Here is a 25,791-nt window from a genome sequence, read left to right on the forward strand (position 1 = left end):
CTTGTGTGCCTAATAGAGTGAGAAATCTCATTATCAGAATTACTATACATTCACAAAATTTTTATTACAGTATTCAAAAATAAATTACAGATATACTCAAAAAATTAGCTTTAATAATGGAGAAAAGATTGTGTATTCCAACTGATGGGTTCAAAGAGCTAAAGACAATTTTTATAACATAATTTTAAATCATTTAAATTAAAAAAGAATTTCTTCCTGACATGAATTTCATGCATTTAATTTATTAGAGTAAAACAAAATACTTAAAACGTTTCCATTTAGATCCCTATTAGCAGTGATTGTGTTGTCAGATTTGAGGACTGATTTCAGCCTTGCCATTTGTATTTCCTTAAACTTGAACTGTAACAGCTTCACTTGTCCAACAGAAATAAAACAAAGGAGGAACTTGGTCCGTTTAGCAAGCCTCATTAATACATCTTGGCTAATGGTAGAAAAGAAATTTGGTGTCAAGGGATTGCTGTTAATTGTTCCTTCTAAATTGCAAGCTTTGGTTCTTCAGATATTCTGATATTTGTGCTTGGCTGCCCTCCAGTCATCACAGGGGCTGGCACTGCTCACCTACAAGTGTTACTGGTCACTTTCAGGATATTGTAGTGTTGCAAACCCGCCCACCCCCATGGAAACAAAATCTGAGGAGTGAAAATAGCCCAAAGCTTGTTAATTCAGCAAAATATAAGGAGTGAAAATACTCACAACCTACTGCCAGAACTGTATGGTAGACAATGACCTTAGGGTACTTACCAGGAGTTTCTAGTTATTGATAATGAAGCAGACAGATGTTGCTTAAAAATCCACAGTAAACCTTTTTAACTAACATTATTGAGCTGGATTCTCACCAGATTGTTGTTGGTCCTTACCAGCAACAATCATTTTATACTTCAAGTGAAGTGTGAACTTATGATGTGGATGTATAATGATGTATGCCATTCATGTACTTTTACATATAACTGTTATAAATTATGTAAACAAACAAACAATTCTTAATCAAACAATATATTTACAATATTGCTCAAATATTAAATACACAACACTCCTCCCTGCTCAACTCAATATAGAATGCATCACAGCTTATGTACGTAATATAAGTTTAAAAAATTTGCTATGCTGAGGATGTCTATATAGACATCCACAGTGTAGTAGCTTTTAAGTTATCCCATTTAAGCCAAAGATTTAATTGCTATGGAGGATTTCTTACTCTTGTGGGATAGCACCTTTCCTGAATAGGACTCACTCTGCTTGGCAGATGATACTTGTGAGTGTGAAACAACCTCATGTTGTGGGGTCTCCTCTGAGGTGAATGTAGGAGATGACTCTGGGACTGCGGGAAGTGGTTCTGACGGCTCTGGCTACCTTTCTTCTAAACATGTTGGTATCCTGAACAGTGCATGGCAAGCTGCTTGATCTGCTGATCTAGGCCCAGGCCACCAGACAAAGCTTTGAGCCAACGCTTTTATTTAGAGCATACCTAGATGGCCGGCATGTAGCCCCTCCAAAACCTTAGCTCTCAGCTTGGATGGTATAACAACTCCCTACATAAGGCAATCCCGTATATGGCAACCCCCATCAAGGGCAAGTCATCCTGGCGCTGGTAAATATGGAGGAGCTGGAATTTCTGCTGCACATTCCAGCCATTTTGGGTGACCCGAGATGTGGGATCTTTTCTGAATTCCCTTTGAATCATCTCAGCTCTAATAGGAAGTGATAGAAAAGTACAGCACAGAAACAGATCCATCTAGTGCATTTAAACTGTCTACTCCCATTGACCTGCACTGGGACCCATCTATATCCTTCATACTTCTGTATACTTCCATCAAATCTCCCCTCAACCTTCTAGGTTATTAGGAATAAAGTCCTAACCTATTCAATTGTTCCTTATAACTTAGGGACTCCAGACGCGGCAGCATCCTTGTAAACTTTCTCAGTAATCATTCCACGTTATTTACATGTAGGTGTGCAAAACTGCACACAATACTGTAAATTAGTCCTCACCAATGACTTACACAACTTCAACATAACATCCCATCTCCTGTTACTCAGTACGTGGTTTTATAAGACCAATATGACAAAAGCTTTCCTTACGACCATATCTACCTGTGACACCACTTTCAATGAATTATTCCCAGACCCTTCTGTTCTATTGCACTACTTAGTGCCCTACCATTTACTGTGTAAGATGGTTGGTCCTATCTAAGTGCAACACCTTGCACTTGTCTGCATCAAATTCCATCTGCCATGTTTCAGCTCATTTTTCCATCTGGTCCAGATCACACTGCAAGCCATGATAGTCTTCCTCACTGTTCACTACACCCCCAATTGTGGTGTACAAATACAAATATGCTAATCCAGTTAACCACATTATCATCCAAATCATAGATGACAAACAATGGACCCAACGCCGATTCCTGTGGCACTCCACTAGTCACTCTGGCTTCTCCCACAAAGCCAATGTCAAATCCAGTTTACTACCTCATCTTGAACGCTGAGTCACTGAAACTTCCAATGTTGGACCCTGTCAAAGCTTTGCTAAAGTTCATGTGGACAGTATCCACTGCCTTGTCTTCATCAACTTTTCTGGTAACTGTCTTGAAAACCTCTATTAGATTGGTTAGACATGACCTGCGATTTGCATTAAGGAGAATACGTCCAGAGAAATATCCTCTGTTTTAAATTTTTCAGGCACTTCCTTTACCAAAGGTAAACAGGACAATCCAACAGCAGTTCCATGATCAGTTGCCCACTTGAATTCAATCTTGTAATTGTGTCCTCCAAGAATCAGAGCTCATCTCTGCATTAGTGGAATACCCTGCTGTGGGTTGGAATGGGACACTAGTAGTTGATGTTCAGTCATGAGGGCATTCTCTCTCTCATACAAGTACTGGTTGAAACTTTTTACACCCTAAACCAGACTCAATGCCTCTCTGTAAATCTTCATGTAATTTTTCTCTGCAGTGGTAAGACAACATGATGCAAAGGCTTCTATCTGTCATTACATGTGACATGACCACGCCTGAATGATTGGCATGTAGCTTCTCCAACACTTTACTCTCAATTTGGATGGTAAGAAACTATCAATCCCCACATAAGGCAAACCCTATCAAGGGCAAGTCCATACCATAAGGCAAACTTCACTGGAATGATGTTGATTATATCGTGTGAGTTCAGTGTCTGACATCACAATTTCCTTTACCTTTTAGAAATCCACCTCCCACTGCTTTATCCATTGCTATTTCTTCCCAATCTGCAGTAATGAGTTCAAGGGGTTGAGCACAGCAGCCAAGTTTGGCAGGAACCTGTTATAGTAATTGACAAATCCTCAAAAAGACTGCAACTGTGACATCGTTTGGCCTTGAGGCATTCACCACTGCTTGAATTTTCTCAGTACATTTGTGTAATTCTTGTGTGTCAATGGTGTGACCGCAGTAAGTAATGCTTGATTTAGAGAATTCACACATGTTGTATCATGCGCTGAACAGATAATCTTCCAATCTTTTTGACATTGTCTTGAGATTTTGGAGATGTTCCTTGTCATCCTCACCAGTAGCAACGATGTCATCCAAGTAACACGGAGTGCCTGGTAGTCTATAGCTTTCTGCCAGAGTGCTGGTGCAAATGCTACTCTTAAAGTAAGGCTACTGTAGCAATAAAGCCCTTTGTGGGTGTTTATGTTGAGAAATACTTTGGACTCTTCTTCCATCCCTAACTTTAAGTAGGCCTCAGCTAAGTCCACTTTACTGAATGGTATTACTCCAGAAAGGTTTGCAAAATTATCCTCTATCCTGGGCAAAGGGTATTGATCTACTTCCTGTATTAAGTTGATGGTGACTTTAAAATCACCACAGACCTTGACACATCCATTCTTCTTAGCTACAGGGACCATTGTTGTTGCTCATGGGCTCCACTCAACCTTGGAATTAATTTCTTCAGCTTCAGGCAATTCAGCTCATGGGCTGCTTGATCATGAACTGGACAGGCTTTGTAAAACTTGAGTGTGACATTTTTATTTAACACTATTTTATCCTTGATATTTTGAGTTTTCCAATGCCAACATTGAACACTGCAGTGACATCATCCAGTATTTTTCTTAATTCTCTTTCAGTTGAATCTATTGTAGGGAATGTGGCATGCAAATAGTGGATGGATCTCCAATCAAGTTGTAGGTGTCTCAGCCAATCATAGACCCACAATGCTGACCTTCATATTTTCACCACATAGAAGCCCAACATGGCTTGTTGCTTGTTGTATTTCAAATGTTACAATGTCATTCCCGCAGGAGTTATCTCTTCTCCAGTGTAATTTCTTAGTTGGATATCTGCAGGCTTCAGTTCAATATCTTTGAAATGTCGTTCAAAGTCATTTTGTGGCCAACCAGAGTCCAATCCATATTAATTAATTTGCCATTCACTTCTGGTGTAAGTCATATTGCTGGTCTCTTGTTAGTTTTCACACTGTAAATCTCAATGCTACTCAGTCTTGGGCTATTCTCATCATTACAAGATTTTTCATCAACAGTGTGCAGATTAGTACTCTTTTGAAACTGTAACTTGATTTTTTAATCTGTTTCTCTTCCCTGTGCAGTCCATTTATTTTATGCTGTTTGTATGTGTCTCACTTTGTTGCATTTTCTGGAAGTTTAGCTTTAAACCTGCATCGGTCTGGTGTATGTGAGCCCTTGCCACAATGGTAACACAATTTGCTTGGCCAAGCCAGTTTCAGTTTAGATGTTTCAATTTTGTTCACTCTTACTTTCATTCCTGTCTGCAACTCAATTGCGGCCCTGTCTGCTGGTTCCATTGATACGGAAATTTCAAATGCTCTTTTCAATGTGGGTTGAGTTTTAGTTAGGAGCCTTATTTGAATGCTTTTTTTGTAAAATTCCACAAAGTAAACAATCTCTCAGTTTATCATGAACTCCATCACAGAACTGACCTCTTCAATTCAGCCTTGTAAGCTGAAGTGGATTTCCCTTCCTTTCGAGTCCACTTATGCAACCTAAAGCAGTCCAACAATGGTTTTGATTCTAACTATTCCTGCAATACTTTCATGATATCAGCAAGGCTCATTTCAGTTGGTTTGGTTGAAGCAGTTAAACATCTAATCAAACCGTATATTTTTCCATCCAATGCAGTCAACGGAACTGGCACTCGCTTTTGTTTGGCTATTTCATTTGTTTCAAAATACTGATCAATTTACTTCCCTTCGTAGAACAAAGGGATCTGGAAATGTAGATCCATAATTAATTGAAAGTGGTGTCACAGGTAATAGGGTTGTAAAGAAAGCTTTTGCCACATTGGGCTTCATAAACCGAAGTACTGAATATAAAAGGTGGGATATTATGTTGAAGTTCTATAAGACATTGGTGAGGCCTAATTTGGAATATTCTGTGCAGGTTTGGTCACATATCTATAGGGGAAGGGAGGGGAGGGAACGTCGACTCAGACCATGAGAGGCCTGTGTTGGGCATTTTCATGCCTTACAAAGAGCAGATTGGAAGTCTGTGTGGGGCACCACTCCTCGCACAGACACTAGAGCAATGTGTGGTTAAGTGCCTTGCTCAAGGACACAAACACGCTGCCATAGCTGAGGCTCAAACTAGCTATCTTCAAATCACTAGATGAACGCCTTAACCACTTGGGCACGTGCCCACAAAATATCTACAGGAAAGATATAAATGATGTTGAAAGAGTACAGAGAAAATTTACAAGGATGTTGCTGGGATTGGAGGACCTGAGTTATGAGGAAAGATTAAATAGGTTAAGACTTTATTCCTTGGGATGTAGAAGACTGAGGGGAGATTTGATAGAGGTATACAAAATTATTAGGGGTGTAACAGTGTAAGTGCAAGTAGGGTTTTTCCACTGAGGTTGGGTGGGACCACAACGAGAGGTAATGGGTTTAGGATGAAAGGTGAAATATTTAAGGGGAACATGAGGGAAAATTTCTTCACTCAGAGGGTCGTGAGGGATTGGCAAATGGTGCATGCAAGTTCAATTTCAACATTTAAGCAAAGTTTGGAAAGGTACATGGATGGCAGGGGTATGGAGGAATATAGTCCCAGTGCAGATCAATGAGACCAGGCAGCTTAAGTGGTTCAGAACGGACTAGATGGGCCAAAGGGCCTGTTTTTGTGCTGTACTTTTCCATGACTATTTGATTCTAGTTTGCTCGGTATACATCAACTAGTTATCCATTGTGCAATTAAACACATCTGTCTTTCCAATGTAGTCAGTCCATTCTGCTCTTTTTTAAATTTATGATTATTATCACCCTTACTCACTGTTTATGAACCAGTGAATTCGTCCATTTTCTTCCATTTTTAAACATGAATGTCTCGTTGCCATTAACAAGTCTCAGGTTCATCTTTAAACTTCCTTGTCAATACTGTTTTGTGAGATCAAAACATAAAACTAATTGAAGCAAAAACACGGGTAGACCGGGAGAATGTATACACTTCATTTTTTACTTTAGGTTAGGTGTTCACACATGACGTGGTGGCGTAATAATCTTTGCGCAATAATCATATACTTTTGCATATAACCTGTAATGAATTATTTAAAGAATGCTTAATCAAACTATATTTACAATATTACTTAAGTATTACTGAAATATTAAATACGCAACATTTCTGGATGTGTGGTTCCTAATAACATTGAAGCATTATTATTAAACTGTTCTATAGAGTCGGCCACAAGTGATGAGTAGGCCTCAGGTAGCAAAACTCAATGCCCCATCGCCCTGTTGGATTTCAGATAGCTCAATCATCTTTTTGCTGATTGCAATAATAATATTAGAAAAAAAGTAAAATAAACCATTTGTTTAAGTTCAAAATGCCATTAATTAAATGAAATATAAGTATATGGAATAAAGAGAAAACAAATAACCTCCTTATATCAGCCGTGATGAAATAGCAGAGCAGACTCGATGGGCCAAATAGCCAATATTTGCTCCTATTACTTATATTTACCTTTTTAATAAAGGTTGGTAACCCATTTAAACGAATGCAACTTTGCCAAATGTGTCATCTATGGCTCACGAAAGCTGTCATCTGTCAAGTGCATCTAGTTTCTCAGCTCAGAAACTTAATGCACTCCTCTGGACTCAGTCCAGAACAATGCTGTTGTGCATTCTGTAGCTAGCTGTGGTTCTCTATGGAACTGTCAGCTGCCTGCTGTCTGTAGCAGTTGGATTTTTATTTGAATGTAACTACAGTAGTTAATTTGAAAAGATTTTCTCCTATCTTGTTATAAAATTAATCATAAGTTTATATGATTGCTTTTGATAGGGATTGACGTACTGTATACATTTGTAAATCTATTACAGAGATTTTGCAAGATAATGCACAGCTTTCAAATACATTGATGGACTTTCTGAACAGTTTTTCAACACATGTTTGTGTAACAATAATTTAATATTGTATGCTATCTCTGTAACTTCCAGCTATCCTTCTGTACTCCAGGATTTTGCAGTCCTCTACTCTGGCCCCCTGAGCATCCTCCATTCCTCCATCTGCCACTGGCAGGTATGCCTTAAGTGGTCTCATCTGCAAACTCTGGAATTTTCTCCATAAGCCTCTCCACTTTAGCTTTCTTTTCAAAAATTTATTAAATTTCACTCTTCACTTAACATCACTGTATGTTGTTCAGTTTCAAATTTTCTTTAATAACACTCCTTCAGAGCCTTGAGGTTTTCTAGTACATTAAAAGACTTTATAAATGCAAATTATTGATGAAAATAGCAGGAGCCTAATGTAACATTTAAGGGGGTAGGTGAATGTGGAAGCTGGTTAGGAAAGCCTGATTTTAAAAAGCTGGGTGCAAAGAAGAAAATCTTTGCCAGTCTTTGCACTGCTCCCCAAAGATATATGAAAATATTTACTTTATATTGGCTAGGGATTTTGATAAACCGTGTATAGCTGCCTAAAATAGATGTTGGCTTTTTGTAAACATTCAGGTTTATCAAGCATGGCTACAACATTGCTGCACCACCAAAAGAACAAGTTTAATTAAATAAGAAAAGTCACTGGAGCTAAGAGGACAAGGAATGCTGTGCTCAGGTCAGTGTTACTAATTGCTGTTACAGGCTGAGATACCATTGCGTGCAGTTGTTTTAAACCTCCCAGCAAACCAGGTTGAACTCTGAACTCTAATTTTATAAGTTTGGAGTGTGTGCGTCCTCCTAGGTTTCCATGAGAGCTCTGGTTTCCTCCCACATCGAAAGCCCTGCTGGTTGTTAGGTTAATTAACTCCTTGTTTTGTTGGCTAGTAGGAAAATTAGTGGGGTGTTAATGGGCAAGTGCAAGAGAATAGGTTACAGACTTAAAAATGGGACAATAGACTTGCTATGAGATCATTGACTTTGATAAGCCCAATGGAAACAAGGTTAAGAAGATTAACAAGGTTACTACTGATGTAGAAACTATGCCTGAATACAGGAATAACCTTTCACAAATATCGTAGTTACTAGCTGAGATGAGTGCAGACACTGTATAGTCGCAATATTTTAACTTATGTGTATCTGTTGGATCAAGATGCATATCAATGGAGAATGCATGAACACAGTCCAAGAAAGTTATATCAGAAACAGGTACAAAATATGGTGGGTACTGGAAATCGGAAATAAAAAACAAAATTTGCTGGAAATCTGCATCAGGTCCATCAGAAAGTTTGAAAAAGGAAATATAATTTATGTTTCAGACTGATAACTTTTCATAACTAGGTAAGTTAGAAGTGTGGCAAGCTTAAATATGTGGAGAAAGGAGAGGGGTTAAAACACTAAGGGAAAGTTCTGTGATAGAAGGCAGAAGAGATCGGAGTTTTCTCCCGATACTGGAGGAGCTAGTTTGGGTGAGGAAGCCCCTCAATTACTGTAGTGTAATTGGGCTTAAGAAATGTATTTGAATGCTACTTAAAATATTATCAATGAATGTAAGAATGAAAAAGCAATGAACAGTTATTTTTGTGATAATTTTAATTATGAATAAAGTTTATTTTGGCAAAAATGTCTCTTCTTTATTATATTATCTGGTTGCTGTGGCCAATGATAGGAACAGATACAACCACAAACCTTCGATGGGGAAGGACCACAGTATAGGGTTCTTCCGCTGCCTGACAGGTAGGGTGATGAACCCCTCAGCTGTAGTAGTGCACTACCATAGGGGTCCACATGAGTGGCAACGGTGGTATTGGTTTTAAGAAATGTAATAGAATGCTACTTAATGCCTTGTCAATGAATATAAAAATGAAAAGCCAGTGCATGGTTTATTCTTGTTAATATGATGAGTTTTGTGTTGCAACTCACTCTTTGAGCCTTCTTCTGTGATATTCGTCTGTGCAGAAATTTAATAATCCAAGAGCAAACTATATCAAATGGAAACATAAAATGATGAAACTATGCAACAGATTAGACAACATCTGGATATAGAGAAATGTTTGAGGACTCATATTTCTTATTTTTATCTGAACTAGATAAATGTAGAGATTGAGCAAGTTTTGGTGCAGAGTGAATGGGAAGGTTTGCATAGAGAACTGAAGAGAAGGTCCGTGATATGGTGGAAGCCAGGTGAGAATGAATGATACAAGTGATGGTAGTATCAGTTACAAGGGTCAGGGAGATAGAAAGTATCAAACAATATGTCTGGAAAAGGTCTATGCAGGTGGAGGAAATGAAAACTAATATTACCAGAGAATATGAGCGAATGAAAGTGTGCAGCATAAGGTGGAATGACTGGTCACCTGATATTGAGCTTTATTGAATTCAGAAGGTTGAAAAAGCCTAGTTGGAAGATGAGATGCTGTTCCATGACATTTTGAATTTCATTGGGAAAAACTAAGGATTTCAAAGTAGATTTAGGGTGGAGATTTAAAACATTTAATTGGAAATTCAGGATCAACCATGAAGTCTGAACAGAAAGTCATCAACTGTACTTGACAGGTTAGATGCAGGGAAGATGGCTCCCCTAGATGAAGAGTCAAAGAAATGGAGTGAAATTTCAGAGTAAGAAGAAGGTTACCTCCCATCACCTCCCTCTGTGCTCCTCCCCTTCACTTTCTTCTGTGGTTTTCTACCCTCTCCTATCAGATTCCCCCTTCTCCAGCCCTTTATCTCTCTCACCAATCAACTTCCCAACTCTTTACTTCACCCCGCTCCCTCTCCTGGTTTCACCTATCTCCTACCACTTTATACTTTTCCTCCCCTTCTCTCACCTTCTTGCTCTGACTGCTCATCTTCTTTTCTAGTCCTGATGAAGGGTCTCAGGCCAAAGCATTGACTGTTTACTCTTTTCTATAAATGCTGTCTGGCCTGCTGAGTTCCTCCAGCATTTTGTGTGTGTGGGTGTTGCTAGGCTTTCCAGCATGTGCAGATTTTCTTGAAGTTGAATAATACTTGTGAAAGGGAAAGAAATGATTGAAGTTTCAGATACACTGCATCGGACTATGTGTGGAGAGGGAAGAAAGCAAGTGTAAAAAGTGAAGAGGAGAGGGAGAGTGGACAGGGCCATTGGCAGATTGGTGGACCAAGGGGTGCTGAGAAATAATGGGCTGATGGAGCCAAATAGGGGAGGGAGAAGGCGGAGACAGCTAGGAAGGAGGTAAACAGGAACATAAAGGCTACCAGTGCTGAAATCTGATAAGAAAGAAAGGGGATAATGGGTACTTTTAGGGGGGTAGTGAAAAGCAGATGGAATCAGAACGAGATGATTGGAAGTAAGAGAGTACCAATTCCAGTATTTCTGATTTGGTTAGGCCTTTTTCAAAGCACACTGAGGTTTCTGTTGTGAATGATGGCACCTATTGTGTGGAGAACAATGCCAATGATCCTGCACTGGGTCACCTGTAGAAGTGGCAAATAATTTTAAAAGGGCAGAAGCAATCAAGATTGTCAGAAAAGCTTGCACTGAAGCCTCAGAAGTAACTGGTTATCAAAGGGTTAGAGTAGGCTAAAATAGGAATCAGCAATGAGAGGAACAAGAGAAAGATTAAAACCCGAAATCAGTGAGGTGGGATAGCCCACAACTTAACATTAGGTCCCAGTCTTGGGCTGAATAACTCTATGATAGATAAACGTAGGATGGCATGTCCTGGCTCACAAAGATCCAGATCTGTTGTAGAAAGTATAATGGAATCTATCATACCAAGTCAACCAGATTGTTTCTGTAAACTCTGAGCATGACAAAATTTAAATGAAATATGTTCACGTACACAGCACTGTCTCAAATGGCTTAGAATGAACAATTCATTGAAAATTAATATAAATGCTACAGATGCTGGAAATCAAAAATAATAAAAACACAGAAGATGTTTGAAATACTCAAGTCTTCTCACCAATCGGTCTGTGCCCATTGTCAGGTTGAGGAACAGTATCTCAGCTGTCTGGGCATGTTGCATCCTTCTGGACTCAAAATTGAATTTTACACCTGCCAATAACTTGATTTCTTGGTCTTCCATCAATAACCATATGTGATAATTAGCTCAGCTTGATTTTCTCCCCTCCCTCTCTGGGAGTGAAGGGCATACCCAACCTGAACTACTGGTATATCCTGCTGTTCTGCATTTCATAACTCCCCCGTCCTTTGTTCAAGTTACTTTGAATTTTTCTCACTCTCTATCTACTTGCATTCACTTTCTGACTAGTTAACCTTGTTTAGAGCTTGTCACCATTGTTTCACCTTATCAGAAGCATCCGTCTCCAGTCCTCTGCAGCTTTACAAACTTTTCATTTTTGATGGAATTGGTTTATTATTGTTTTTGCATGTACTGTGATACAGTGAAAAGCTTTATAGGAAACTTGAGCAACGCACACAGAATGCTGGAGAAACTCAGCAAGTCAGGCAGTTTCTATGGAGAGAAATGAACAGCTGATGTTTGGGGCTGAGACCCTTGACAAAACATTGAGTACTCATTTCCATAGAAGCTACCTGACTTGCTGAGCTCCTCCAGTGTTTGACATTTTGTGTGTGTTTCTCAAGATTTCTAGCATCTTAGGAATTTTTTGTGTTTATAGGATACGTCTGTAAAAATTGCTGAGAATCACTGGGGACATGCTGAATTTCCTTAGCCTTCTGAAGGAGTAGACACATTTGTATGCTTTCTTGGCTGTAAGTGGACCAGGGTGATATGTACACCTGAAGCTCTCAAGTATCTCTACCTCATCACCATTGATACGGACAGGGTGTGTACTCCACCCTACCTCCTGAAGTCAGTGACTGGCTCTTTTGATTTGCTGACACTGTTGTTGTGTTGATACCACATCACTACGCTTTCTGTCTCCTTCCATACTCTGTCTTGTTGATGTTTGAGATTTGGTCCACTATGGTGGTGTCATCTACAGATTTGTAAATGGACTTAAAATGGAATTTGGCCACACAATTGTGAGTATAGTAAGGGTCCTTGTGGGGTACTGGTGTTGAGGACAGTTATAGAGGAGGTTTTTTTCCCTATTCTTACAGATTACAGTCTGTTGGTCAGGGAGATAATGATCCAGTTGTTGAGTGGGATGTTGAGTCCTAGGTCTTGGAGTTTGAAGGTGAGTTTGTTTGAAATTATGCTTTTGAAAACAGAGCTGTAGTCTGTAAATAGGAGAAGCATCTTTGTTACCTAGCCTACTAGGCAAATCACAGTGGGTCGAGGTTGTCTGGGAGGCTGGAGTGGTGTACCAAGATCAGCCCCTCGATGCACTAGATGATGATAGATGTCAGAGCCATTGTCGGTGGTAGTCATTAAGGCATGTTACTTTGACTTGAAGCATTCACTCTGTTTCTCTTCCATTAACAATCCCTGACTAGGCTTCTATTGTAGCTTCAGTGAAAGTCAGTGGCCGTTGATGGAGAATCTGTACATCAGCCAGGAAGGACCGCATGAAAAGAAAATCCATTAGAGGAAGTGACAAAATCACTAAACTATTATCTGTAATCATAATAAGAATGTGTCTTCTTGAAGGCTGTTATTTCTTTGTAGTGATAAGAACACTATGAGTATTTTGGCTGTTTTGATCTTTCATTTCAGAAACCACATTGCTTGTAATGTTATTGTCCTAAGCCACATTCAATATGTCATCTTCAGCACCAATTCAGTGTTTTCTCATGTTGAAATATTTCTGGCTCAATGACTCTGAAATGTTAACCTATTGTTCATTCAGTTGCCTTAAGATAATTTTTCATGATTAGCATCAGATTGCAAGGGACTGATCAAACTCTTCCAAAAAAAACAACCACTAGAGATTTAATGTATTTCTGCAGAAGAGTATGATAAATTGAAATCACAGAAAAAAACATCTAATTTTTAAAATTGTTTTGAGTTGTTAGTTTTTATTGGGTAAAGACTATCCCTAAATAGCCTTCAGAAAAAGCAAACTTTCTCAGGAAAGTACTCCCTCAATCTTGTTGTGTAGAGGGTTCGAGGACTTACATCCAAGGAACAACAATCTGTTTCTAAGGCAGGATCTTGTGCAACTTGGAGGGGAAGTCAAGGTACTGGTGTTAATGATCAAGAATAGTTGGTTAGACTCTCTTATGGAGGTGGTCCTTGTCTGGTCTTGTGTGCAATAAAGGTTACTTACCATTGACTTACCAACATATATGTGAATGATGTCTAAGGCTTGCTGCATTTGGGTATGGATTGTTTTTACTTTGCAAATGGAACTGAACACGGTGTAATCTTTGCTGAGTAACCCCTAATTCCGATCTTATGATAGAAAGTAAGTTGTTGATGAACAGCAAAACATTGTTGAGCCCTGAGGAACTCCTTTAGTGATGTCCTGATGAAGGATTATTGATTTCTAACACACAGAACCATCTTCCTGTGTGCAAGCTATGATTCCAACCAGTGGATTGCTTTCCACCTAGTGCCCAGTAGTTTTAGTTTTACAAGGGTCTTTGATCCTGCACTCATTTAAATTTTGCCTTGTGATAAAAGCAGTCACTCTCAACCCTAGTATCTAGCATTTTGATCCCTTTAGGCCAAAACTGCACTGAAGTTTGTCCTACTGCAACACTGACTTGACTTTAGTGAACAGGTGAATGGAGGGAAAGTACCATTTGGGAGAATTGTTGATAACACCTTCTTTCACTTCACCGATGGTATAGCTAAAGATGAGAAAATCTGTGGGTGCTGGAAATCCAAGCAACATACACAAATTGCTGGAAGAACTCAGCAGCTAAGGCAGCGTCTATGGAAAAGAGTAAACAGCCGACGTTTCGGGCTAAGACCCTTTGTCAATACTGGAAAAGAAGATGAGAAGTTAGAGCAAAAATGTGGGGGGAGGGAGGGAAGAAGTACAAGGTAGTAAGTGATCGGTGAAACTGGGAGAGGGGGAGGGATGAAGTAAAAGGCTGGGAGAAGGGGGAATCTGATAGGAGAGGGTAGAAGACTGTGGATGAAAGGGGAGGAGGAGGAGCACCAGAGGGAGGTGATGGGCAGGTAAGGAGGCAAGGTGAGGGAGGGAAGTGGGAATGAGAATGGTGAGGGGGTGGAGGCAATTACTGGAAGTTCGAGAAATCGATGTTCATGCCATCAGGTTGGAGGCTACCCAGAGTAGCTAGATTGAATTTGTCCTGCTTTTTGTGAACAAAAATTATCCACATAGATTCCGGTGTTATAATTTTATCAGAGTAGTTTGACTAGATATTCAGCAAGTTCAGGACAGTATATCCTAAGTACTACAGACCGGATGTTATTCAGTGCATTCGACCCTGCTTGTATCTTGAGGTCTCAATGAACTAAATTGACTGAAGATTGGCTTCTATATGTTGAAGATCACAGGAGGAAGCTGAGATGAAAGGAAAAATGCTCACCCAAGAATTACGTCAAAGGAATGGAAATTACCTAAACAATTGTTGGGGAGATTCTTATGGAACTAGAAGGGCCAGATTTCTCTCCTTTTTTTTACGTGAAGCCTTTACTAACTTTGAGAAGAGAGTCATTTCCATTGTCTGGCTGTCCACCTGGCACCATTACTGAAGAAAGTGTCTACTCATTTGATTGTACTGCAATTTTTCTTTTTAGATTACTTAAGAACTCTTCAGCCTTGACAGAATCTAGGAAAATTTGCAGTTTGCATGTGACTCCCAACATGTGGTTACTGTGTATAACTATCCTAAAGGCAAGAGAATCATGTCATATATGTGAATGTTGGCACATGTGTCCTGATTAAAGATTGGCTGCTGGGTAGTAGGCAAAGAGTGGGAATAAAGGGGGTCTTTTCTGTTGGGCTGCCAGTGATCAACCGTGTTCGACAGGAGTCAGTGTTGGGTCTGCTACATTTCACATTATACAGTGTGTTAAAGATCTGGATGATGGAATTAAGGGCTTTGTGGCCAAATTTGCAAATGAGGCAAAAGTAGTAGGAGACAGGCATTTTGGTGGAAGGAATAAAGGCAGAGACTATTTTTTGAATGGGCAACAAATTCAGAATTCAGTGGTGTAGATTATTGGAGAAGATTCTTAGAGACAAGATTTACAAGTATTTGAAGAAGCATAGTCTTATTAGGCATAGACAGCATGGCTTCGTGAGGGGCAAATCATACCTCAAGCCTGAGGATGTGACAAAGCACATTGATGAACATAGAGGAATGGATGTGGTGTATATGGATCTTAGTAAAACATTTGGTAAGGTTCCCTGTGGTAGACTCGTTCAGAAAGTCAGGAGGTATAGGATCCAGGGAAGCTTAGCTGTCTGGATTCAGAATTGGCCTTCCCCTAGAAGGCAGAAGGTGGTTGTGGAGGGAGCATATTTTGCCTGGAAGTCTGTGACCAGTGGTGTTCTGCAGGGATTTGTTCTGTGACCCCTGCTCTTTGTGAATTTTATAAGTGAATTGGATGAAGAAGTGGAAGGGTGGACTAGTGAGTTTACAGATGACATGAAGGTTGTGGAAAGTGTAGTCATAAGGTACAACAAGATATTAACCAAGTGCAGAGATGGGCTAAGAAGTGGCAGATGGGGTTCATCCTGGAGAAGTCTGAAGTGATTTACTTTGAAAGATCAAATTTAAAGTCAGTACGGAGTTAATTGTTTGATTCTTGGCAATGTGGAGAAACAGAGGGATCTTGGGGTTCATGTCCATAGATCCTTCAAAGTTGCACCTCACATTGATAGGGCAGTTAAGAGGGCATGTGGTAAGTTGGCCTTCATTAGTCGGGGGATTGAGTTCATGAGCTGTGTGGTAACATTTCAGTTCTATTAAACCTTGGCTAGACCACACTTGGAATATTGGGCTTAATTCTGGTTGCCTCATTATAAAAAGTGTGTAACAGCCTTAGAGAGAGGACAGAGAAGAATTGCCAGAATGCTGCCTGAACTAAAGAGTATTTTGAGGATAGGCTGAGTGAGCTAGGGCTTTTCTCTATGGAGTGAAGGAGGATGAGAGGTGACTTGATAAAGCTGTAGAAGATGATAATGGACATACATTGGGTGTATAGACCGGGGTGAAATGGCAAAAAGCAGGGAGCATAATTTTAAGGTGATAGGAGGGAAGTATGGGGAGATGTCAGAGATAGGTTCTTTACACAGAGAGTAGTGAGTGCATGGAATGCCCTGCCAGGGGTAGTGTAGAGGCAGATACATTAGGAGCATTTAAGAAACTCTTAGACAAGCACATGTATGATAGAAAAATGGAGGGTTGTGTAGGAAACAAGAGTTAGATTGATCTTAGAGTTGGTTAAAAGGTTGGCACAGCATTACAGGCCAATGGGCCTGTACGATGCTGTACTGTTCTATGTTCTATGTTAACATGCAGATTGAGTCACTAGTAAGAAAGGCAAATGCAATATTTGCATTCATTTCAAGGGGACTGGGATGTAACAGCAAGGATGTAATGCTGAGGCTTTATAAAGCCTTAGTCAAACCACATTTGGCATATTATGAGCAGTTTTGATCCTATACCCATGAATGGATGTATGTATTGCCATTGGAAGGAATCAAGAGGAGATTTATGAGAATGATTGCAGGGATGAAAGGGTTAACATATATGGAACATTTGATGGCTTTGGGCCTGTAATCGCTGTGGAGAGTTTGGAAGAACGAAGAGGGATTTCATTGAAATGTATTGAATATTGAAAGGCCTTGATAGAGTGGGCATGGAAAGGATATTTCTAGCATTAATAGAGTCTAGGACCAGAAAGGACAGGCTCAGAATAAAATCCCTTTATAACAGAAATAAGGAGGAATTTTTTCAGCTAGGTGGTGGTGAATCTGTGGAATTCATTGCCTCAGACAGCTAGGAAAGCCCAGTCATTCTCTTTACTTAAAGTGGAAGTTGATAGCTTCTTGATTAGTTAAGCTGTCAAAGGCAGAAGGCAGAAAAATGGGGTTGAGAGGGAATGATAGAATGATGGAGCAGACTCAATTGACTGAATGGCCTAATTCTGCTCCTATATGTTATAGACAAATAGACAATAGGTGCAGGAGTAGGCCATTCGGCCCTTTGAGCCAGCACGGCCATTCACTGTGATCATGGCTGATCATCCACAATCAGTACCCCGTTCCTGCCTTCTCCCCATATCCCTTGACTCCGCTATCTTTAAGAGCTCTATCTAACTCTTTCTTGAAAGCATCCAGAGAATTGGCCTCCACTGCCCTCTGAGGCAGAGCATTCCACAGATCCACAACTCTGTGTGAAAAAGTTTTTCCTCAACTCCGTTCTAAATGGTCTACCCCTTATTCTTAAACTGTGGCCTCTGGTTCTGGACTCCCCCAACATCAGGAACATGTTTCCTGCCTCTAGCGTGTCCAATCCCTTAATAATCTTATATGTTTCAATCAGATCCCCTCTCATCCTTTTAAATTCCAGTGTATACAAGCCCAGTCGCTCCAATCTTTCAATATATGACATTCTTGCCATCCCTGGAATTAACCCAGTGAACCTATGTTGCACTCCCTCCATAGCAAGAATGCCCTTCCTCAAATTTGGAGACCAAAACTGTATACAATACACCAGGTGTGGTCTTACCAGGGCTCTGTACAACTGCAGAAGGACCTCTTTGCTCCTATACTCAACTCCCCTTGTTACGAAGGCCAACATGCCATTAGCTTTCTTCACTGCCTGCTGTACCTGCATGCTTAATTTCAGTCATTGATGAACAAGGGCACCTAGGTCTCGTTGTACTTTCCCTTTTCCTAACTTGACACCGTTCAAATAGTAATCTGCCTTCCTGTTCTTACCACCAAAGTGGATATCCTCATATTTATCCACATTAAACTGCATCTGCCCGCTCAACTGCCTGTCCAAGTCACCCTGCATTATCATAACGTCCTCCTCACATTTCACACTGCCACCCAGCTTTGTGTCATCTGCAAATTTGCTAATGTTACTTTTAATCCCTTCATCTGAATCATTAATGTATATTGTAAATAGCTGTGGTCCCAGCACTGAGCTTTGCGGTACCCCACTAGTCACTGCCTGCCATTCTGAAAAGGTCCCGTTAATCCCTACTCTTTGTTTCCTGTCTGCCAACCAATTTTCTATCCATGTCAGTACCCTACCCCCCAATACCATGTGCTCTAATTTTGCCCACTAATCTCCTAAGTGGAATCTTATCAAAGGCTTTCTGAAAGTCCAGGTACACTACATCCACTGGCTCTCCCTTGTCTGTTTTCATAGTTACATCCTCAAAAAATTCCAGAAGATTAGTCAAGCATAATTTCCCCTTCGTAAATCCACGCTGACTCGGACTTATCCTGTCACTGCTATCCAAATGTGCCACTATTTCATCTTTTATAACTGACTCCAGCATCTTCCCCACCACTGATGTCAGGCTAACTGGTCTATTTCCCTGCTTTCTCTCTCCCTCCTTTCTTAAAAAGTGGGGTAACATTAGCTACCCTCCAATCGGCAGGAACTGATCCTGAATCTATAAAATATTGGAAAATGATTACCAATGCATCCACACTTTCTAGAGCCACCCCCTTAAGTACCCTGTGTACTTAAATAGTCTTAAGTGCACACAAAATTCACCACATATTGTTCCTGAGTGAAATTTGCATGGATACCTGACTCCATCAAAGTGATTACCAACAGTCTTGGTAACCTGTCCACCCTTGTCAAACTCCATGTCAAAAACCTTGGTGTGATATTTTACTCTGCCCTTAAGTCTGACAAGCAAGTTAATGCCGTAGTAAAAGCTAGCTTTTTTCCAGCTTTGTACTATTGCCAAAATCAAGTCGTTTCTCTCTTTCAAAGAAGTCGAGAAAGTCATCCACGCCCTTATATCCTCCGGCTTGGACTACTCCATCTCTCTGTATACTGGGATTAGTCAGTCGTCCCTTTCCCGCCTGCAACTGGTCCAGAATGCCGCAGCCATGCTCTTGACAGGTGCATGGAAAAGGGACTATATTACTTCTATCCTGGCCTCTCCCCACTGGTTACCAGTACGGTTTAGAATTGATTTTAAGGTTCTCCTGTTTGTTTTTAAAGCCGTAAATAGGCTAGCCCCCTCCTATATCACAGACCTTCTAACCCCTTATTCTACTTCCAGGTCCCTCAGGTCGGCTGACTTGGGGCTCCTGGCTGTCCCATGATCTAAATTTAAGTTCGGGGTGACCGCACCTTTGCTGTTGTAGACCCTAGACTGTGGAACAGCATTCCCCTCCCTATCAGATCTGCCCCCTCCATTGACTTTTTTAAGTCCAGGCTCAAAACTTACCCTTATTCACTAGCGTTTGAATCTTCCTGATGTGGCTGATTTTTTGGCTTGTGCTTAGGCTCATGTGTTGTTTATTCTGTGCCTATAAGCTGTGTGCCGCGTTGTTTATGTCTGTATTTCTTGTATTTGTGATTTTAGCTACCTGTTACAGATTGTACAGCACTTTGGTCAACATGGGTTGTTTTTAAATGTGCTTTATAAATAAATTTAAGTTGACTTGACTTGACTTGACGCCTCGCATGCCACTGTAATAATACATGTTTCATATGCAACACAATTACTTCAGCCAAAATATTTTGGAACTAAATAATAAAGCAACAGATAAATTGAGAGGTTGAGATGACTCCCTGAAGGAATGTAGAGAACAGACTTGCCAAGGAGGGTAAATGTATGGTGGAGATGTTCACCCTTCAGGGATGTTCTCTGTAATCTTTACCAGGAGGCTAGGCAAGCTGCCAAAAAATGGAGAAAGGGACTGAAGGAATCTGTCTAAATAATTTATTTCAGGGCTCTGATGGTTTCTTGTTAAGGTTATTGTTAAGATGGGAAGCTTTATGGATTTTTTAACCCTTTTATTTATCTACAAATGAAAATGGATCTGAGAAGCTTTGAGGAGTATATTTACAATGATATGAAATAATTGTAAACAATATTGCTCCTGAACAAAGAATTGAACTCATGATCGTTAAGTGTCCAGGTTCCTCTAGTATGCATTGAGCATTGAATGATATCAATTAGCTCCTACTTGGAATTCTGCCCACTGCCTCCTACTCTCAGTATCTCATCCTTAAATCAGGCACTTAATGGTGTCCAGGAATCAAGATTGAGTTCAACAATTATATAGTATTACTTCTGCTCCCATTTATTTCCAAACTGCCTCTAATGCCTCTGATATTTGTCTCATCATTTCTGAATTACAGTCTATTGTAGATAACAAGTTCTCCTTTACACCTCCTATCCTTCCCTATCTCTCTACTTTCCTAACACCCGTGACGTCTTTTCCAGTTCTGGTTAAAGATTACTGGCCTGCAGTTTATGTGTTGCTTTTCATAGATGCTGCTATTTCTGCCGTGCAGAATATTTCCTCATCTCATATTTATTTTTAAGAAATGGGAGGGACCCACCACCATATTTCAATCCTTAAGTAAGCAGTTGTGCTTTTGGACTGTAAAGTAGCTAATATCTTTAAAAAATGTTTGAGGAGAAAGATAAACAGGTTAACTATAGACTGGTCTAATACCAACTATGTATAAATTTAGAGTTCCTAAATCATGATAAAATTAGTAGGCCATACAAGCACATGGATTAATCAGGAATAGCAAGCACAGATCTAATAGAGCATGTTAAATTTAATACCTTGATTTTAACTCCAGCCTGGTTTTGGTAGGTGGATAGTAAGATGATTTGGCAACTCATCAGCTGGTCTAGATATCAGGTTTGAGCTTTTCTAATTCCCAGATCTCATTGACATACTAATGATTGATTTTACACTAAGAATGGTGACATATTAATGGGCAGGAAGTGGTGGTTGCCCAAGGATGTTGTAAACCACTTGATTGATTCCTAGAAAATTGTTCAGATCAGAATCACAGTCTGAAGGTCAGAATATGTTTCTTTATTCATTAGCCTTTCTATTTAAACAAATGTCATAAGAAAAGAGAATAGCTTAATGATAGCAGAGAGTGCTTGGTAACAGCCTGAGGAAATTGACTCATACCGTGTGTTAGCAACTTCATATCAGAAAATATTAACTGTTAACTATTAACTGTTCTGAACCTATATTCAGAATTTCTGTTACCTGTCTTACCATGTTGTAAGATGTTCTTCCATATTCAACTTACCCTTTTTCAAACTGACTGCTGGTTTATTATCCATTTATAGTGGAATGTGTGAAAAATGGATTGTCTATTACAACTTCTGTTATACTGTTATGCACATTATTTGGAGCCTCCTCAGCTGGCGCTGAAAAATCAAGCTGTGTTTAGTAACACAACTAACCTGATAACTATGTTCAAATCTCTATCAGTAAAATCCAAATTTAAAGAAGGAAAATGCAGAAACTATAAATTAAAAATGGTGAGTTGGCCGTGTGCCATTCTTTTGTTGCAGAATGAATGTCATTGAGGGACCAAGGGTCCCATGCAACAGAGGGCGAAATGCATCATAGGTCCGAGGTCTTACAGCAACCCAATTGCCCCAAGTACTCCAGAGACTGGGAGGATACAAATGAGTCCTATCTTTACAAAAGAAGCTTTTTTTTATTGACAAGTCTGCACAGCAGAGACTTGGGATGGATCTGGTAAATTGCACCAATTATCTCGAAGTCATTGACAGGCAGAATTTTCTGCAACGATTCATCCTCACAGCAAGAGTTAACAACAGCTTCAGCTGTCAGGAATTGATGAAAGAGCAGTGCTGTCAGTATTAAGATTATGCATTGGCAGCTGAGGGGAAGGATGCTGAGGAGGAGAGTCTGAGGGAAGCTCACATACGCACCTTGAAGCAGGGTCTCAACCTGAAATATTGCTTTACACCTTTTGCCACTACAAACGTTGCTTGACTTGCTCAGCTCTTTCAGCATTCTGCTTTGTGTTATACATACCAGGTTGAGTGCTTGAGGTCAAAGAGGTTAGCTTCCATAGAAGCTCATCAAGTTGTTTTTTTTTGTAATATTTCAATGGGTATACTGAAGATTTCCCATGGAAGTTCAATCTCTCTTTAATAGGAACCCAGATCTGGTCATTTGAAGTTGAGTATCATTTTGATTAGAGATGGCTGCACCAGGTGAATTCTTTGCAGGAATTTTGCTGCGTTCCCAACATGCTATCGATGATTTAAAGAAAATGGCAGATAGTTGAGACCCACAAGAGGTAACATTTCATTTTAACATCACATCACCTTACATCTCATCTCTTTTGGGGGGCAACCTCCTTTATTTACAGAAGTGCCACTCTTTCCATATATGAGAAGTGGAAACAATATACAAGATTATGCAGAAAGAAAAATACACCAGCACAAATTTTTGTAACTCTTCCAGGGATCGGACACAGTGATGAAAATGTCTTCCTGTGCTGCTAGGGATCTGGGTATAGGCAGCATTAGCAGAATTTATTGCTCTACCTATTTGCCCCTGAGAAGATGGTGAGGAGCCATCTTCTTGAACTGCAGTCCCTTGCAGCTGCACAGCACTGCGTGGCTGAAAGTTCCAGGATTTAGATCCAGCGATGATAAAAGATTGGCAAAGTATTTCCACATTAGGATGCTGTGAGAGTTGGAAAGGAGACTAAAGGCGGTGATGTTACCATGTGACTGCTACTCCTGTCCTTCCTAGTGGTAGAGGCTCAGGAGATGCTGTTGATGAGAATGAGTAACTGTAGTGGTGATATGCAGTATGCTATAGCTATTGATAGCTGTGGGCAGAAGAAATCAATATTTAGGGTGATTGACAGTGTAAAACAAGTGGATTGCTTTGCCATGGATGGTGTTGAGCTTTCTGAGAGCTTTTGATGCACTCATCCAGCTAAATGATGAGTTTTCAAGCATGTTTCTGATCTGTGCCTTATAGGTGGTGAAAAGGTTTTTGGGTTTTGGGAGGTGAGATTCTCCTGGAGGATACTCAGCCTCTAACCTGCTCTAGAAACCACAGTGTTTAAGTGGCTGGGAGTTATAATTCTCTTCTGTGATTCTGTTTAAAAATAATAATAATAAAGTGCTTCTGGAGAAATGGGTATCCTTGAGAAAGCTGAATTCTTTCATTATGGATGATACCTACGAAATAAACATTGGGCATTTGATGGAATACATAGTTTTTACTCAGCAGTAATCACAATAAACTCATCTCTCACTCTAACATAATACCCTCCAAAGCCATTAACACCAGAATTCATCACCAATATCAGTGAGATTTGAGTTTGGCTGGAAATCCACACTATGCACTGTTATACTAAACTCACACTTTTGATTAATGTGTGGCACAAGTCCCATTTCCAAAAAAGGTGGAAAGATGTCAGTAATTCACAGGGTTGAGAAAACAGTAATTTATTTATTCACCATTTGGTGTCTAGGATTGTAAATTGATCATTTAAATTCAGATCTTTTTTGCTGCTATATCTATTTCTTCAATATAATTTGCAATGTTACAAGAATAAATGAAAAATAGAACAGTTTGAAACACATTAGCTTACAGTATTTGTTTATATATGGATAAGAATAGCACATTACTCAATTTACGGTGTAAACCTTGCTTGTAAATGTCTATGTTTTTTTCCCAGAGTTAGCTATTGTCTCCTTCCACAGGAAAGCAGTGCAATATATCTTCTAACAACATGTATACAACATACTAAAAACAAAGATCCTTGCATTACTTATCAAAAAAAATCTATTTGTTTTATGTGCGTTTAATCATTAAGAATTTAATGTGAATTACTTTATTGGAGGGGAGTTGGGGAGTGGTCTTTGACTCAGGAGGATAGACTGTATATGAATGAAAGTAAAACAAATCTGAATTTCCACAATATCGTCAAGAGATCAGGGAAGTGAAGTAATCGACTAAAAGATGTCATCCGCACAGTTTCTCTTGTCCTTCTGTTAGGTACGTACATTGGGATATTAGGAGAATCCTGTGAGAATTATTAAAACGTTTTATATCACTTTTAATATATTTTTTATTCATTTACAGGACATAGGCTTCACTGGAAACACCAGCATTTATTGCACATCCCCCCTTGTCATTGGGAAAGTGATAGAGAGCCACTGCAATCTTTCTGGTGAATGTCCTTCACTTGCTATTCAAAAGGGAGTTTTAAGATAAAAGTCTAGTAATGTAGCAGGGATAAATATTCCTTGTCAGCGCTATGCCTTGCTTCTTCCCAGGCTTCCACTATCTTTCTTTGCCTCTTTAATCAGCACTGGGAGCTTCAGCCAGAGGCAAGTACAGTAGACTCTGGTTAACTGGGACACATTGGGACCAGTACATTTTGGGCCAATTATTTGGCTGCCCCAATTAGCCAAAGTTTCATGGAAATAGTTAAGAGTTATAAAAAAGACAAACTAATGTTTAATTGAGTAACAAATTAAGTACTTAAATGAAATGCAGAACAAACGAGAACACTACCAATATTACAATAGTACTATAACACTGTACATTGGTTCCTAATAGTTATCTTCAGGGAATTCATTCAGTGTACACTCCTCTGTTTTTTTGATTGACCGTAAATTAACAAAATCAGCACAGCCACCTAGTGCAGATAATGGACTGCCTTAATACAATGCTTTCAACAATTGCATCTTTCAAATATTCATTTTCATTGCAACATTCAAGATAATTATTGATACCTTCAAATTCATCGTAATTCCTGACTTGTTGAAGTAGTAGTAAAATGGTTTCATTTTCACTCACGGCTCTTTCCTGCATCTCCAAGCCTGAATGCTTGAAATCGCAGTGTGCAAAACAGTCCTGAATTGTCTTACCACTTACATCTCACCAACTATCAATGACAAAAATCTCTGTTTTTTCAAAAAACCCTGATTTTTCATAAAGCGACTGACGCTATTTAAAACTGTTAGTCACAAGCATGGTGTAGTGCCTAATGGCCTTGCATGTGCATGCGACTGACGATAGTTAGAAGCTGTTTGCTAACAGTCTCCTGTCCTAATTAAGTAGCATAGTATCCCAAATAAACAAAGAGAATTCTGGGTATTTTGTCAATTTTTTTTTTGTTCTTTAAGAGTTGTCCCAAATTTTAGCTGACCTGATTAACCGATGGCCCAATTAATCGGAATCCACTGTACTTGCAATGCATTTGTGCATTTAGTATTGCATTGCAGCCAAGGGGTACCAGCAGCAGAGGGAGTGGATGTTTTGGGCGGATCAGTGATATGCCAGTTGAGCAAACTCTTCTGGAGGGTGGCTAGTCTGTAGGTCAGTTTTCTCAATCTAGACAGCAGTTCACAAGGAGAATTTGGTACGGTCAACTTAGCTGGTATCCAAACCTGGAGACAGTTCTTGGTAGTTAAGTCAGAACAACATGACCAGTCTATTTTCTTCTACTGTAACTTAGCAGTTTTGACACCATATGGCTGGCTGGGCCACTTCAGAGTTAATGACATTGCTGAGTTAGCAAAAGGTCAAAGTGGGTAA

General features: G+C 39.7%; 1 protein-coding gene across 10 annotated transcripts in view; it reads left to right on the forward strand.

Annotated features, from left to right (window-relative positions):
- The window catches only part of rhbdl1 (rhomboid, veinlet-like 1 (Drosophila)), a 248,693-nt gene that overhangs the window by 84,457 nt on the left and 138,445 nt on the right, over positions 1 to 25,791 (forward strand). For 3 of the 10 annotated variants that reach the window (XM_063059153.1, XM_063059152.1, XM_063059155.1), the window contains exon 2: positions 7,969 to 8,071. The exons of 6 other annotated variants lie outside the window; for them this stretch is intronic. In XM_063059153.1, coding sequence (XP_062915223.1) covers positions 8,059 to 8,071 — 13 coding nt within the window. In that variant the 5' untranslated portion in view covers positions 7,969 to 8,058. Of the gene's footprint in view, positions 1 to 7,968; positions 8,072 to 24,401; positions 24,419 to 25,791 lie in introns of those variants that run through there. One more of the 10 variants, XM_063059159.1, reaches the window with a different exon arrangement.

Source organism: Mobula hypostoma, chromosome 9, assembly GCF_963921235.1.
Source record: "Mobula hypostoma chromosome 9, sMobHyp1.1, whole genome shotgun sequence".
NCBI lineage: Eukaryota > Metazoa > Chordata > Chondrichthyes > Myliobatiformes > Myliobatidae > Mobula > Mobula hypostoma.